Here is an 18,257-nt window from a genome sequence, read left to right on the forward strand (position 1 = left end):
AAAAAAAGCAAATTAAAATGTAAATAGGTATGAATAAAATAAATGTAAATAGATATGAATAAATATGACTGAACTAGGCCTTATTTTGCTTATAGCATATTTGCTTGCTGCTTTTAAATAACATACAAGTAGTGACAAAATTTGAATTCACACTGATGATAATCAGAATCATAGAATCACCAAGGCCGGAAAAGACCTACAAGATCATCCAGTCCAACCATCACCAATAGTTTTCACTAAACCAAGTCCCTCAGCACCACATCCAAATGTTCCTTGAACACCTCCAGGGTCATCGACTCCACCACCTCTCTGGGCAGCCCATTCCAGTACCTGACCACTCTTTCAGAGAAGCAGTATTTTCTAATGTACAGTCTGAGACATTTTACAGAGTCATCAGACATTTTACATTACCAGCATTTTGTTTAAAATAACATGAGGGTAAAACTGTATCAGGTAAAAGCAAGAAAGTTAGATTATAAAAGTATGTTAGGAACACCATGCAAAACCATGCTAAATCTTAAAATTTCCAGTCCCCTTCTGTACATCTACAAAACTTGCAAATTTTAACAACAATTATTCCAGTCTTCAAATCACAAAGACTAAATATCTTATATGCACAAGGTAAAGAACAAGCAATACTTATGTTTAGTTAGTTTTAGATACCTAGCAATAATTGAATGCCTTTATATGTGTATGCTGCATTTTACTTAAGTGTGAAACAAAGATATGGTATACTCTGAAACAAAAACAAAAAAAAAAATCCACCATACTACTCATTTGAAATTTTCCTCAACCACCTATTTAGCATGATCCTGCAGAATATGTAGGTTTAATATGCAAAGTTTATCTCGTCCAAGCCAAGTAGGCAGACCACAGCTATCTCAGTGGTGGTAGTGGAGGAGAGCAACAATATGAAATTTACAGTGCATCTCTCCTCTCCTTGTGAGAATGTAGTGAGCTCCCATTTAGCATGTTCTTCATGCTAAATTAAACTATTTTCAAAATACTCCTGTCAAAACATGATCTGTGGAAAAGAGCAACAACAAAATTGATGAGATCTAGACAACTGCAAGTATAGCCAGTCCAGAATTTCATACTTGCCTTGAGAAACACTTGTTCTACAGAGATTCAGGCCTGGTAGAGGAAATTTTGCTACTGTAGCCTATATTTATAGATAATATTAGCATTTAAAAACAACCAATGGAGTAGCAACTTGCATTGTTTCTTTGTTGCAGATGAGTACCCTAACCACTGAAACAGGGACTTAATTTTATCACCTTGCCTAGCAGTTCTGCAGAAAAGAACTTCGCAAGAAGTCAACTGCATCCTGGACGTCAATAAAGGAACAGAGGACAGTAAGGTGAGGGAGGGGACTACCCCCTCTATTCTGCCCTTATGAGGTCCCACCTGAAGTACTGTGTGCAGGTCTGAGGCCCTCAGCTCAAGAAAGATGTGTAACCATTGGAGCAGGTCCAGAGAGGGCCACAAGGATGATCAGAAGGCTGGAGCACCTCTCATATAAAGAAAGAATGAGGGTGCTGGGCTTACTTAGCTTGAGAAGTGAAGGCTGCAGGGAGACCTCATTGTGCTCTTTATAGGGAGCTCATAAACAGGAGGGAGACTATGTGCATGGTAAGATAGTGACTGGAACTAAACAATCCAAGCCATTTGATGGCTCTAAGACTCTTCTGTCATGATGAACACTAAGTAATCACACAGAACAGAAGAGCTGCAGGAGTCTTAGACTTACACAATGCAAAACAAGAAGTAACCCAGAAAACATTCTACTCAGAAATCTGCTCTATTTTTAGACTTATTAAAAAGAAATCTAACACAAATAGCTACTATACATGCGCTAAACTGCTATGCAGCTAACTACATTAAACATCCAGCATTCTGTATTGGGATATGCTGCTCCTATGTTTTTAAACGAGTTCACTCAAAAGAGTGAATATAAAATATTCTCCTTTGGAACCCCAAATTCAACATACCTCCAACACAGCACTCCTCTAGTCCACACAGATCTAAGTTCAAGCCTTTAATGCAAGCTGATATTTGTAGATTTCTTAAAAATTGACATGTATCAATATTCTTTCAAGGCTCAAAGTACAATTACCCAAGCCTGCTGCTGAACTGTTTAACTTCAGTAGAGGCTTGTTTCATTACCGCTCTTAAAAACCATACACCAAATACTTTATTCCAAAAGATGGGCATATATTTCTGATTCACTCCAGGAGGAAAAAAAAAAAAAAAAAATGAGAGAGAGGGGGAGAAGAAAAAAAAGAAAAAAAATGCAGACATTTCATAAAGAGCAAAGAAGTGAGCAGCTGATTTCACCTTCCACTTAGTTGTACATTTCTACCACTCCAACGTAAGGAAAGTAGCTCACTCTGAGCAGAGTGCCAACTTTCATTCAATTCAGGTTAAAAGCAATCATCTCTCTGAGTAGCTGATACGCTGGAAACTTACATGTTAGCTTACTCCTCAGCAACCTGCTTGTGCTCCCAGAACTTAATCACACCCTTGAGCTACATTAGTCCCAGTTGCTCTGAGGTTTCAAAGCATAGGGGAGCTCACAGGGTGGTTACTTTGTTGTGTATAATATGCACATCAGGGTACAGTTTCAGAAACTTCACTGTAGGTATCTAAATTTTCAAAATCTAACAGTATCCAAGCTTTCACTACAGCCAAGGGTTACACAGGACCCAGTTCCACTGCTGTGCCATAGGTTTCTAGAGACAGTCAATATGTCATAAGTTATTTAGCACTAACTTTGGATTTGTTTCTCTACAGGGACAAAATTCTCTTCCCAGTTTCCCAGTTTTCTGTTCTAGAGCTATTTTGCAGAGTTTGTGGGTTAACGTTCTTTTCATTATTCACCATCTACCTTTTTAAGTACAGATTTAGACATATGAGGGCTGCCCTAAAAGTAATGCCTCATATTTTATTATGTTGGTCCACAATGTCAGACGCAGATAGATGGTGCCATGGCAGTAGAGGTCAAACCTTCCAATATTCTGTTATATGTTGTTGCCATGTGACAGATGGCAGCAGAGGAGCAGTCAGACAGAATGGTGTCTGACAAGGAAGGGCATAGGAAGTAAAGGTGTGTCACTGAATTCCTCCAAGCAGAAGCAGTGGCCCTCACTGACATTCACTGACTCTTGCTGAATCTTTGTGGAGACCAATCAGTTGATGAGAGCACAGTGAAGTGTTGGGTGGCGCATTTTAGCAGTAGTTAAAGCAGATCACTTCCACTAGTGCAGATTTTTACAAGCACAGCATGCAGACTCTTGTTCATTGCTGCTGAAAATGTATTGTGAATGACGATGACTATCTTGAAAAATGGTGTTTTGTAGCTGAGAATTTGCTCTATCAAATAGTGTTATTGTGCTCTCTCTATCTGTTGTTGTTTTCAAGGAAATAAAAAGGAGGCATTACTTTCAGAGCAACTGACATATGCAGAGAATAAGTAAATACTTGATACTAGATATTCTAGTACTTACTTGATTAATTCAAATTTGATAAAGCTCTGCCCTCCCTCATTCCGTTCTTCTGATTTGAAAAGAATGCTTTCAATTTAAAAGCATCCCTTAGAATGCAATTATATTTACTTGATTTACATATTAAAAACATCTTATTTCAAAAATTCCACATAAAGCTGCATTGTTTTAGTGTATACTTGCTGACAAATATAATTATTTTTTACCTCTCACAAAGCTTTTGAGGATGTGGTATAAAATTTTATTTCTCCCTAAGTAATACGCCACATTTGCTGAGGTGTAATTTGAAAGGAAAATATGTGTAAAAATAAGACTGTCTATATTGTAAATACTACAAAATTTCTTAAGTTTCCTGCATGGAGCATGAACTTCCCAGTAGCAAAATTGCTATTTTTCATATTCATACTTCACGTTTTTCACATATACTGCATGCCAGTGTACAGATACCTACTTTATTCTACCAATTTCTCACCTACATTTTTGAAAGAATAGCACAGTTCTTCCCTAGGTTTCTCATTTAAAAGGAATGTGGATTGTCCTCTTTTTTTTTTTGATTTTGAATTACATTTAGATTTCAGAGTATACCTCAGCTCTTTTTTTCAATGGGGCCATTTCTTTCTTCAAATAAATAACCCAAAACTGAGCAGTTTTCCAGCTCAAGGTTTATTAGCACAAATCTTATCTGCTGTCTTTCTGTTTAAGAATCTTAAGATTATAGTTATAGTTTAAACAACAGCTAATTTGTCAGCTTTTCATCCATTATTATTCCAAGAACTTTTCCTATTAAAAAATATCCATAGAAAGTTATCCCCAACCCTGATACTTCTTCCACTGCTTCTTTCCAATTAAATGTAGAACCAGTATTTGCTCCTAGAACACCAGGTTTTCCACTTGCAAATCCTGAAAATCTAAAAGGCTACAGAAAATGCTGTCTTTGAAACAACACTAAACATTTGTTCTAAACTACCAACTTTATACTGCTATGCTCTCTTGGAATTTTTTTTTAAACTCCTATATTTTATCAGCAAATCATCTTCACAAAATTTTCAGAACAGGCAGGAAGCAGGCATCCACAGTTCTGTGAAAATGCAAACTTTTATAGCCCTGGCTCCAAAGGAAATGTTTTAAATTTGTAATTCGCAGTTTTTTTCTCATGTATAAGCACTACTAAATGTATAAAAATTCTAGATTAGCATATGCCTATGCTGATCACTTTGTTACACAGACATAAACCAAAATAGTAGTTGTCTGGGTACTAACAAAAATATGATTTTGACAAAATCTTAGTATTCACACAGTATTTGAGTTAGAAATTTCAGGCGACTTCCACAATGACAGGACCGCATAACTTCTAGCACACCTAAATCAGTTTAATTGTAATGCAGGTATTACCATAATTCAGAAAAACAATTAAATGACTGTAAGTAAGCACAGCCTGAGACAAGACTCCACAAGAGCGCACTAAGCAAGTATAATTTAAGAACATACTGAGGTGGTAAAAACTTATTACAGAAACAAAATAAATCCTTTTGTTTATAAACCTCAGAAATGCCCATAGCAAAGAACATGTGTATGCAAATAAGCATCCAAAAGATAAGAATGAGACACAATGGAAGTAAATTCCTCTAGAATGATAAAAGACTTGTTTTCAATACATAAATAAAACTAAGGATTAACGTTGAAATTTTAAGTATTAATCTAAATCTCCAGATTTCTGCACTTAAAATAGCCATACAGTGCTGAGTTTTATGTGTGTACAGAAATACTGGTCTAATTTTAAGCTGCATTAGCACACTCCTTGTCCTGATTTTGTATCATAAAGGAATGAAAATAGCATCTTAAGAGATGATTTCTGAAGTTATCAAGATTTCTGTAACAGCTCTGTTCCCCAGATCAAACAGTGGGTATTATATTTGTTCCCTTTATTAACATTCCCACCTCCTTTTCCTTGAAAATTCACTGCAGTGTGGTGAAGTTCCCACTGAATGGAAAAGGGGAAATATAACTTCAATTTTTTAAAAAGAGGAAAAAAAAAGTCCTGAGGAACTAGAGGCCACACAGTCTCACCTCCGTGCCTGGAAAGATTACGCAGAAGATCAACCTGGAAACTGTGCTAATTCACTTTAAAAACAGAGCTGGCTGGTGACAGCCAACATGGCTTCAATAAGTCAAATCATGTCTGACAAACTTGGTGGCCTACTACGTTGAGGTTACAGGGTTGGTAAATAAAGAACTACAACTGATGACATCTACAAGGACTTGTACAAAGCCTTCCAGTACATAAAAGATGGTCTACAGGAAAGATGGCGAAGGACATCTTAGAATTGTAGCGATAGAACATGGAGCAACGGTTTTAAATTAAGAGAGAATTAGATTAGATATCAGGAAAAATAATCTTTACTCAAAGAAAAGGGTAGTGAGGCACTTGGCACAAGATAACCAGAGAAGCTGTGGATGCACCAACCCTGGAGGCATTCAAGGACAGGTTGGCTGGGATCTTAAGCAGCCTGATCTATTGGGTAACCATGACAGAGGGTTGGAACTAGATGACCATTAAGGCCTCCTCCAACCCAAATCATTCTATGATTCTAAGATTCTTTTCCTCACCCCATAAGGTAACACCACCATGGACATGGGTTAAGTCTACAGGGCAAGAGAACAGTATACAAAACTGCAAACTGGAGACATTTTTTGAGACACTCATCTGTCAATACAACAGCCAAGTGAACAATGGATTTCAGCCTGTCCACTTTCTTTTAATACAATCAGTTTCATTTAACTTCACTGTACTTGAGTCTTAGCTTATTTATATCACACTTAAAATACGAAAGATTACAGAGCTAAGAAAGAGAAAACTGTTGGAACTTCAAAGCAGCTCTCTGAATTGCAAATTACCTACAGCACAATGTATCATTTGAAACCTCAAGTGAGATACAGCAGTTCTGGCTGAAAGAGTTTTCTGATCTTCAAATCATTCTTCAGAAAACTTTGCAAATGGAAAGCAATTGAATCAGTGCCAGAGTAGATTTAGTTTTACAAGAATTATAGAATCCTTAGAGTTGGAAGGGACATTTAGAGGTCATCTAGTCTAACCCCCCTGCAATAAACAGGGACATCACAACTAGATCAGATTGCTCAGAGTCCCCTCCAGCCTGACTTTGAATGTCTCCAGGAACGAGGCATCTAACACTTCCCTGAGCAATTTATTCCAGAGCCTCACCACCATCACCGTAAAAGACTTTTTCCTTATAAATATATACCTCAATCTACCCTCTTTAAGCTTGAAGCGATTCCTTCTTGTGCTATCACCACAAATCCTGCTAAAGTGTCTGTCTCCTTCTTTCCTCTAGCTCCCCTTTAAATACTGAAAAGCCACTATCAGGTCTCCCCCAGTGCATTTTCTTCTCCATGCTGAACAGCCCCAGCTCTCCCAGCCTCGACCAAGGTGCAAGACCTCGTACTTGTATTTGTTGAACCTCACATATTTCTCCTAGGCCCACTCCTCAAGCCTGTCTAGGTCCTTCTTGATGGCATCCTGTCCCTCTGGTGTGTCAACCGCACCCCACAGCTTCGTATTATCAGCAAAACTTGCTGAGGGTGCACTCAACCGCACTGTCAATGTCATTGACAAAGATACTAAAGCGTAGCGGCCCCAGCACTGACTCCCAGGGGAACCCACTCATCACTGGTCTCCATCCAGATATGGAGCCGTTGACCACCACTTTCTGGACACAATCCTGCAGCCAGCTCTTCATCCACTGAACAGTTCACCCATCAAATCCATAATTGGATGGACAAATATTCCATTATTTCTTATGGCTTAACATATTACCAGAGAAAGCAGCTCAGAAGATTTCAACCAATTTTTTAGTTCATATAATTTACTTTAACTACTGGTTGCAACTTTATCATACTTAAATGCAGCAAATCCACTTTGACTTCAAACAATCTCTGTCTATTCACTTAACTATGATTACGGTTAAAGTTGACTCTGAACTTGTTATGTAGTAAAAAAATTAAAGGAAAAAGAAAAAAAAAGAAAAAAAAAGAACAACAAAAACAAACACAAAACTGCATTAGGGCAGCGTGATTCAATATGCTCCAGAGATTACATCACAAATGCAGTAGAGTTTTCCCCTGTAGTAGTAAATTGTCATCATTGCCATAGTGAACAAAACCATTTATTACCTCTTTTGTACACAGGAGTACTTGCTAAGTCCACTATTTTGGTGAAAGGCTGCCACATTCATAAGCAATCCAAGGACAGCTTGAGTTCCAGCAACAAATACTACTCGTGTGTTTCAACAAAAGGTGGAATAAGGTAATCCTTGGGAAGTTCTCAAACTCTACTGTGAACATAAATAATTACTGATTCCTTGGGAAGATGAAAAAAAATCACTAATTCTTTCTTAGTTCCTTTCTATACTGTCAAATGGTATTACTAGGAAAGTTAAAGAGTGCACACATTCCTTGTTAGCCTCTAAATGAGTGATTACGGTTCAATAATACACTAATACACTAATAATATGATAATCAATGGATTATCATTTCTGATTTTTCTTCTCCTAAGGTTGGAGGAAAGAAGAGAGTATTAACAATAAACAGTAGAGAGCACAGCCCTCACTTAAGGCAAGTACAGTTGGTTCCTCAGTTCTACAAAGTCTGCAGCCCTTCAACCCAATACAACATACCTTTGTGCAAAAAAAGGCTAATATACAGAAGTCGGGAGGAAGAATGAAGACAGAAAACAGAAAGTTAAAGTTTTTCTTGTACATTTTACCAGTGATGCCCATGACACCCATGGACAGCTGTATTAAGCAGACTAATACAATACTAATACAATAGTAGCAATGCTTCCAGAAGAGAGAGAGCAACTCATCTTTAGCAATATAGCAATAATTAAACTTCAAAAAGTGAAGGCCTTTGGATTCAGAGTTATGGTCATGAAATGGCCATTAAAGCTAAGTCCATCTGCTAATGCATTTCAGCTGTTGCTGGAAAGACAAGTTCCTAAACTTGTGCAAAATTAACATATTACCCTGTTCATCCAATTGGCCCTAAGTACACACTAATACAAAAAATGACAATACTGTAGGATTTTGTCCTCAATGTGTGAACTCTATATCCCTTTCCATCAAAGGAAATAAAACCATACACTGACACTATTTCTCACATCTTCCCAACTCCTGACCAATTTCTGTATTAACTTTCAAATTCAGAGAAAATTGAGTGGTGTGTAGGGAAATCACTTAAACACAATTCCACCAACAGCCCAGACTATTACTAATTTGACAGATAGGTTCCCATCATGCATTGGAGCAACTAAGGTTCAACTCCCACTTTTTTATTATTATTTTTATCAACTCAGAGTTTTTTTTTAGAAATTCAAAAACTCAAAAGCCTATACAACTTGAACAAAATTTGATCCCAAAAGTGTATCTCAAGAACAAAACCCCACATATTTCCATTAGAACTAAAAATTAACAGGTAAATTACACACCTAAACCAAACAAAAATGAAAATGAAGAAGTTTGGAAACAAGCAGCAGAAAGCCTTACCCTGAAAAGCTGCTGCATTACGACATTAAAAATTTTAACGTAGCACTAGATGTTTGAAGTACTTGCTGTATAGTGTGCTTTGCTGCAGTCTGTTATCTTTCCTCCATCTTTTTGGTACAGCATGTTGGATTTTTAGAAGTACAAACCTGGAGATCAACACCTAGAGAAAGAAACAATTGCAATGATTACTATGAAATAGAAGTTCACAATACACAGAGAAAATAGATGTTTTTTTTTTCTTTTTTTTTTTTTAAACATCACTATACACATTTAAAAGACATGCCTAGAGTTTTAAAGACACTTAGCGTTAAACAAATTTAGATGGCAGTAGTAACTAACATTCTGTGTGAAGAGTACCCTTATTACAGTTAATTAGTCATATAATAGCATTACCTTGATGCCGTAATCTTATTCCAGCTGTGAAGATTGCTAACAAGTGTTGGTAAAGTACAAAGAATATGCAATGTACATCACTTGGAATACTGACTTGCTAGCTTATATGATCCAGCCCATAGCTCATAGCCAGCATTCTCATGCTGTAAATCTTGGGCTAAAAAGATCTAACTGCTACTAAATATAACAGAACAGTGGAAAGCCCATTCCTGATAGGTATATAATAAACATACTCATACTGACTTTCATATGAAGCAGTCATAAATCCTAGTCTAACATATTTTACTGTTTCTTTCTCTAATGACCACCATTCCCTATGTATTTGTCATGACAATTTACCACTTCACTAACAGGATGAGAAAAGCTCATAGAAATGAACATCTTCTCAAATGTTTGGCACACTGATATTCAAGAGGAGCAATTGAGTACTGTATTTCTTATTGTACACTAAAAAGTATCTTTTTATAAAAACATCATCCCTGAGGATTCAAGTCGGAATTTGTGGTTGTGGAGGAAGAAAAAAAGCAAGAAATTCTAAAGTAAAAAATCTGTGTTACCTTGCCTTTATACATGCTTCAAGCTATTACATCATCTCTTTGAACTTATTTCCCTGCCACTACAAATCGTAATGCTTCTAAAGTTGACTCTTCCACTGTTTTTCCATATTTTCTCTAATAAATCACTCTATATTCTATATTATGACTACAGTTACGGAAAAAGGGAAGCATACATGGCTTTTACTTCTCATATTCCATTAGTTACCTTACATAAATTAAGGTGTTTTAAATAACATTTTCCAAAAAGCTCAGGCAGAAACATTAACCTACTGAGCAGAGTATGCTGATGATACCAAATTGGGCAGAGGGGCAGATAAACCAGAGGACTTTGCTGCCATTAAGATAGAATTCAACAGGCTGAAGGATTATGGGCAGAGAACATCACGAAGTTCAACAAAGGCAACTGCAGGGTTCTGCACTTGAGGAGAAATAATCCCACGCAGCAGTACAGGTTAGCAGAGTTAGCAGCCCCGCAGAGAGGGACCTGGGTGTGCTGGCACGCAGCAGGCATTGGCAGCAGTATACCCTTCTGGGCAATGTATCCTGGGCTGCATTAGGAAGAGAGAGTCCAACAAGTCACTCTGCTCTTACAAACATTATACTAATATAATGTTCATAGCAATTTTAACATGCTCAGGTCAGATCTGCTATTAGATCAACTTAGAATTAAGAATCAAATTAGAATTACCAAATCTTATACTTGTCAGTACCATAGCAGTGAGATCCCATGAAAACGTCACTCATGGTTCCTTCAGGAGTATGTGTTCTGTTGAATAATTACTGCTTTGGGCTCTGGACGAATCTTTGACTTCTCCCTCTGGTACAGAGCAGAGAGGATTCAGAGACAGAGGCTACAAGGGAGCTGCAGTAGACAACAGGCAGTAGATGAACAGAACCACAGTGTCCAGCCACATAATATGGCACAAATGGATTACCTCCTCTCTCTCCTTGTGCAATTTGAAGACTCTTACACACTTCAGTTTAGTTGCTAATGAGATAAAGAATTAGATTTTAGCACTGATTAAAGTCAGTGACTATTAAATGTAGAGATACCATGCTTTTTTTCCCCAAAAACATTTCTTGAAAACTTAGAAGTACTCCTTTAAGCTATAGATTTATTGAATAAAGCCTTTAGGCTCTATGTTTTTTTAAGAGAACCAATTTTATTTTTCTTTTTGACCTTCATCTGAGAACACATCACAGTGCTTTAACTCAATTCCATTTCTAGTCCATTCCAGTCTAAAACATAAGGAATGCCTGATGTTATCCTCAAGTATAACACATTTGTTTTATTACCAACATAAAGGCACTGCATTGTACAGAACCAAATCACAATAGTTAATAAACTTTAGAGAGATTTTTCCTTATAGTTAGAAGGTACAGATCTATAGTCTTTCTCTAGTTTTACAAAGGACAAGGAAGGTACAATTTAAGCAATACATGGTGTGTTCTAATTTTATGCATTTAAAGAATATTCACAACTGATTCCACTTATTCTCTTTCCTGTGATGTACTTATAAATTTATATATACAGAAAACTATTTGTATTTCTTATAGTTATCTCAGCTATTTCATTTTTGAAACACAGAAATGAAAGAGCAGTTGCAGAGGTTATCTTATATACTCTAACTGGTACAGTTAATGTCAGCAAATCAGTGTATTTTAATATTACCGAATGAGAGTGAACCATTCTTTCATTACCATTCATAGAATCATAGAATCACAAGGTTGGAAACGACCTATAAGATCTTATAAGTCCAACCTATAAGTCCAACCGTCTCCTCATCACCACTGCCACCACAAGCACTAAACCATATCATGCAGCACGTCATCCAGACGCCTCTTGAACACTGCCAGGGACGGCGACTCCACCACTTCTCTGGGCAGCCATTCCAGTGCCTGACCACCCTCTGAGAGAAAAAGTTCTTCCTTATGTCTAATCTAAACCTCCTCTGATACAATTTGTGGCCATTACCCCGTGTCCTGCTCGTTGCCTGGGAGAAGAGGACAAACCCCTCCTCATCACAGCCTCCCTTCAGGAGGTTGTAGAGTGCAATGAGGTCTCCCCTGAGCCTCCTCTTCTCCAGACTGAACAATCCCAGTTCCCTCAGCCGCTCCTCATAAGACTTGTGCTCCAGACCCCTCACCAGTTTTGTCGCCCTTCTCTGGACACGCTCCAGGACCTCAACATCTTTCCTGCAGTAAGGAGCCCAAAACTGAACGCAGTACTTGAGGTGTGGCCTCACCAGTGCTGAGTAGAGGGGGATGATCACCTCCCTGCTCCTGCTGGCCACACTATTTCTAATGCAGGCCAGGATGCCATTGGCCCTCTTGGCCACCTGGGCACACTGTTGGCTCACGTTCAGCCGAGCATCAACCAACACCCCCAGGTCCCTCTCTTCTTCACACTCATCCAGCCACAGCGGCCCAAGCTATGCATCTCCACATCACTTACCTTTGCTGAGTGAAGCATGACCTGCAAGGCCCACCTGCCTGAGCCAGTGAAAGTTGGGGAAACACAGGTGATGCTGTGGGGATGGGCTGAAAACAGCTGCCACCAGCCCTACAGCACAAGGCAAGCAAACACTCTCAGCTAAAGTCCAGGAACATATTAGGATGGGCAAGGCTCTGCTGGCACCCCAACACGTGCAGTGGAGGGACATGAGGTCACAATCCATCATCTGGTAACATAACACTATTTTACTGTGGCATCAAAACTAGTTGCCCAGGGTGCGGTTACCCTGAGGAGACTTGCCCAACCCCTCAGCACACTACTCAGCACCAGCACTGTACCTCTGCACAACTGCTAGGGCTGCTGTGGTGTTGCTGTCAGAGTCTCCCAGTAATCACCCCAACCTAGTCCTAGTGCTCCCCACTCTGCCAGGGGCCCTCTCCGATGAGTGACAAAGGTACCCCTCAGAAGTAACCAGCAATTTCATTTCTCAGAAGCAATGATTTCTTCTTTCATACAAGGTTAAGAAAAGTTGACCTTGCACAAAGCTTTTGTGCCACTTTCACAGTATATAGAGACTCTGCTATTACAGTTTTAACAACATGCACAGATTCAGCTCACATGCAGTTCTTTGTGCATGTAGGTACATATGCATAACTCTCTACTATTGCAATTAAATAATTTAAAGATCAGGCGTATTAGCCAAACTGCACTTAGTATTTTCATTGTTTAGCACTGCCTAGCTTTCAAGCTTTCTGACATTTTGTCTCTCAGAACCTAATGTGGACTTTTACCTCAGCTTGTTAAAGACTATAGTGTAGCTTCAAGAAGACATTCAGACTTCTAGCAAAACTCTCATACAATAATGAATATTTGTTTACGGTTTTAATTGACTCTTCAAATATTCTCTTCTTCCTTTGATTTTATGGTAAATACTTCTTTTAAGCAGCATATTTTTAACCATCACTCCCAACCCTAAGGGAACTCAGTTTTTACTTTAAGACTGCTAATCACACACATACAAAGTACATTTTATTGACCTAATTCCATTCCAGCTCATTAAACAGAGCTGATTTCAATGGTCAGGAAAAAGTAACTGAATACAACATGTGAAAGAGTCCAACCAATTAAAAATGGAGTGGTTGCTCAGAGTCCACTGAGGGGTTTTTAATTATTCCATTAAAACACTACGGAACAAGCAACAGCAGACAGGACAGTGTTCAAAGAGAGTACACCAGCAACTGAATCAGGACTTTCTATTTCAGAACAACCTAAAATAAAAAACACACATTTTAAAATGTTTTTGCAAGTAAAAATCTTAGTGTCCTAGGCAAGAATTGTTCAGTGCCAAATATTCTGAAATAGAGTTAGAAAGTTTTCTAACTGCATGAACAGTGGCTCTTTTTTTCCAGTACTGAATTCTGAAGGCTCTATAACTACAACTTGCTTTTTATCCAAAACCAAGGCAGAGAGAAAAGTGAAACAATTTACCCTATAATAAATATATACTAAAATATACATTTAGAGTCTAGGAAAAGTTTTATAACTGGAAACAATCTCAGTGAGAGTAGAAAAGAGCTCAGCAAGAATAAAACATAATCCATAATAGTAATTCTATCTATTTCCAGAAGATCTGGAACTGATTTCAGCCTTTGATTCATAGTCTTCATCCTAGAAATCCATATTTTCAGTAGTTTGGGATAAAAGCAAGTGCTGGCAGGATGAGGATGTTAATGACCAGACACGGTAAATTTCTGCCTGTCTGCTTAGGCAAATACTTTCATGAGACCAAATCCAGAGACTGGAAAATCCCAAAACAAACCCAGGATTGTCATGACAAACAGTCTTTAAGAGACAGCACTGAAATGCCACTGGCTGGAAGCAGTCATTCAAACAAGTGGTTTACTGCAAAAAAAGATTGGCAACCTGTATCACACAAGTATTTCTCATGCTCATCTTTTAATATCTATTTGTGAACTAACCTTTATTAGAGCCACCGCCCCACATTAATTATCGCCGTTAAGATCAGTGTAAAGTATTTCACCACTGCTAAATAAAAGAGGTAAGGATCAAACTCAAGCACATAACCCTGGGCTGTTCACCCTGCTGACTTCCTTGTGGCTCTATTTAGATGGCTCCATTTAGATAGCTCCAGAAAGTCTTTTAATGCATTTCTAGAGAAGATGTATCCTACACACGGCTTTCCAAGGACATCACAGGCAGCACTGGTACAGGTTTGGCTCCTTTGTAGCATCCTACAAGATCCCTTTCCTACTGGCAGGCACCCAAGCAAGATTCTTCTTACATTTTACAAAGCCAGAGGTGAAATGCTACCTGCATTCAGGAACTAACAGCTTATGCTCACAAACACAATACAGGCAGCAATCCTTACAAAACACAGATGTGATAAAATGGACCTCAGCTGATACCACTGCATAATCCACTTCCTGTCCCTGTTCAAATCCTTTTCTGGAGATCTGAGCACGTTCAACAAATAGCAGAAGCACACACAAATTCTTGATTTAACCTCTAATAAAGCCAAAATCCAAATTCCCCGAATTTCAACTGTACTGGAAACCTAAATTAGAATTCAAAAAAGTGTTTAGGGTTGCTTGTGACCCAGACCTTAAGCTGATTTAATTGCTACGTTAAGCTGAACTAGCAAGAATATTTTAACTTGAATTGGCAAAACAGCATTAGGCACCAACTTTTTCTGACATTAAGACACTCTTCAAGCAGTTTTTTGCCTTGTTTATTTAATTCTGTACATATAACTGTTTCCAAAAAGTCTTTGCAATAAACTTCATACCAATCAACATCTTCATTCCTTTTATTACATTTTTTATTATAATGACACCATAAATGGTCTCCAAAAATTGCCAAAAGAAGCCTAGTTTGGTTCCTAAAATTCAAATAATCCGTTCAGAGTTTGAAACAAAAAAAAAAAAATGGGATTGATTCTACAATTCCAGAAAATTTAGCTTTTCTCAATAAATCACTGAACTTAGCTTTCTGGTGCAAAGACAAGCCTGGCAACTAGAACATGCCATCTAACAATCAGCTGAAGAGCTCTGGGCACCACTGACTGCTCCAGACACCCGCTGCCATCATCCATTGCCAAAATGCATGGGGCTGATGGTTCCCATTTGGTGCTCACTCCCACTCCAGGAAGCAGAGGAAGCATCCCCAGAGGATGGCAGCTAACAGTCCTGCCAAGATATTCCAGAGGCTCCAGTAACCACAAACAGTGCTGGAAGCCCACTCATAAACAAACCGAGACTCCTACAGGCAGCTCCAACACCTATTTTCAGAAGTCAGCATCTACATAAACTGTTTACATACAAGGACGTATGTTGATGGTAAGACTGTAGACACTGAATCTTCCCACCAATATCTCATTACATGTTGTTGCCATGTGACAGATAGCAGCAGAGGGTCAGTCTGATGGAACGGTGTCTGACATGGTGGTGTGTATGAGGTGTGTCACTGAATTCTTTCACACCAAAAACACGTCAAAAATCATTCATCAATGCTATCTGAACTTCTGTGAAGCTCAGTGGATGTGAGCACACTGAGGGTTGGGTTATGCATTTCAGCAGTGACAGTGGATCACCTCTGCTGGTGAAGAATTTTACAAGCACAAGATGGAGGTTCTTGTTTGTCATTGGCAAAAATACACAGCTAATAGTGGTGATTATGCTGAAAAAGCAGTGTTTTGCAGCTGAGAATTTGCTCTACCAAATAGTGTTATTGTGCTCTTTGTTGTAGTTTCCACGCAGTAAACAGGAGGCATTACTTTTAGAGTGACTACATACATAAATAACGACTACAGTTATTTCCTCGAGGTAACAATGTTTCCTCCCTACTCTCAGTATGGGAGTGAACATATGGTTCTAAAATAAAAGATGACATAAGTACAATAGTTACACCAGACTATGGATGGAGAAGAGCACAGTAACAATCAACGTATCGCTCAAACACACTCAATGAGCACCAAACGTTTATGTCACTGACAGTGCTTCAGGGTTTTGGGTTTTTGGGTTTTTTTTTGTTTGCTTGGGTTTTTTTTTTGCTTGTTTGTTTGTTTTCAGACAAAATATCTGCATTTGCACAGAACCTAAACAGGTTTTCCAACAAAAGCATTTGTTTTCTTTTTGGTGAAGGTTATGATAAAAGCTTAAGCTACAGATAATGTAATAAGGCCTTGGATACTGTTCTGTGTACTGGTGACCTAACTACAATATCATAATAACAGATAATCCTAAATTTAATACAATGTTTCAGAGTGCAGTTCACAAGTCAGTCTGTCAAAAGCTCTACTTTGAAGTGATTCCTGCTGGAATAGATAAAGCATAGCTAATCTCTGCTTGCAGAATAAAAACTTTTACCAATTATCTTAGAATAGGAAGTGATGATCAACATTTTTAAGTAAGGTGGATGTTAATTCAACTTTTGCTGTATACTGAAGTCAGTTTCTGTCATGAAAGCACTGATTCACATTTACTAATCCACATCTAAACATGAATGGATTTTACACATAGGGATATTATTTAATTATGCACTTAGAGAATAAAAGTATTTTCTGTCTCTATGTCCCCAAACATGAAAATATCCTTATGTTGCACTTTCAGAAGTACAACTCGAATCAACTGACATACAAGACTGGAAGAAAACAAACAAACATCCAGGAAAGTACTTCTCATTATATTTATGATTTCCACTTCAGAAGTTTCATTCTCAATACAACACTACGATGCACTCAAATTTCCATTATTAAGACAAGGATTTTATCTAGATAACGTGTAGAATACGCGCACACCTACCAGCTGCAGCCGTGCCAATCCCCCCGCGCCATTCGGCGCTCAACCCACCGCCCGACCTACGGTCCTCCCCGCCCGTCCGGCGGCTGAAGAGCGACTCGCAGCTCGCTGCTGCCGCTGCTTCCGCCGCTCCTTCCCGCGGGGCCCCCCGCTCTCCCCTCACCTGCCCGCGGGAACTTCGGGACGCTCCTGAGGGAGCCGAGCTGACGCAACTGGAAAACTTTCCGGACAGTCTCGCAGCTCCGCGGCTCCTCACCCCGAGGGTCGATGATGGCCACGGAGGCGAGCAGCAGCAGGAGAACGCTGAGGCTCCGTTCCCCTCTGCCCGTCAGCCTCCGCAGAGAGCGCGTCTCAGAAGCTCCAGAGCCTCGCGCCGCCAGCCAGCTCGCCGCTCGCTAGCGCCGCCCGCCGCCCCCTGCAGGCGGAGCCCTCCCCAAGGCCGGCGGTGCTCCTCGGCTGCCTCCTCCTGCGAGGAGGGGCCCCGGCGGCGGAAGGGCACTGCCCGCTAAGGAGGGCGAAGATGGATGCTGGGAGACCCCCGCAGCCCGGGGTCATCACACTAGAATGAGGAACCCCCTCCATGTACACATTTTAAGGATATGCTCAGCAATACAGCTGGAAGTTTTTTCGTAGGTTGTGAAACTGCCCGTGATCACCCGGTGTGCTACAGCATGAGTCTATCCCAGCTTTCACTCCAATCCTGCATCTGTGGCATCAATTTAAACACAAGACTGCAAAATTGTGAGGAACGCGTGAATTATTCTGAGCACCCATGTGAATAAGGGTAACAAAACAGCACATCAGTTATTAAAACCTGCATTAGAAATCAACTGCTTCACTGCTGAGCAAGGCAATAAGGCATTTATTCACATCTAATCTACTGAGTGACAGCTTAATTCATTACCTGTGCAGAGAACTACTCTTTCCTTTCTCTCAGCCATTTGTACTCATGGACCTGGCAATTTCCTTCAATC

The 18,257-nt window shown here is 39.2% G+C and overlaps 1 protein-coding gene across 1 annotated transcript in view; it reads right to left on the reverse strand.

Annotated features, from left to right (window-relative positions):
- GPC5 (glypican 5) overlaps positions 1–17,834 on the reverse strand; it is a gene marked incomplete at its 5' end in the record, with an annotated part of 595,668 nt that extends 577,834 nt beyond the window's left edge. Inside the window, 3 exon segments of the mRNA XM_042838694.1 lie at positions 9,062–9,081; positions 9,083–9,221; positions 17,447–17,834. Of these exon segments, the coding sequence (XP_042694628.1) occupies positions 9,062–9,081; positions 9,083–9,221; positions 17,447–17,834 (547 nt within the window).
- Positions 17,835–18,257: the final 423 nt, after the last annotated feature.

Source organism: Centrocercus urophasianus, unplaced genomic scaffold, assembly GCF_019232065.1.
Source record: "Centrocercus urophasianus isolate 14NV4802_14NV808 unplaced genomic scaffold, USGS_Curo_1.0 seq_9, whole genome shotgun sequence".
Classification (NCBI taxonomy): domain Eukaryota; kingdom Metazoa; phylum Chordata; class Aves; order Galliformes; family Phasianidae; genus Centrocercus; species Centrocercus urophasianus.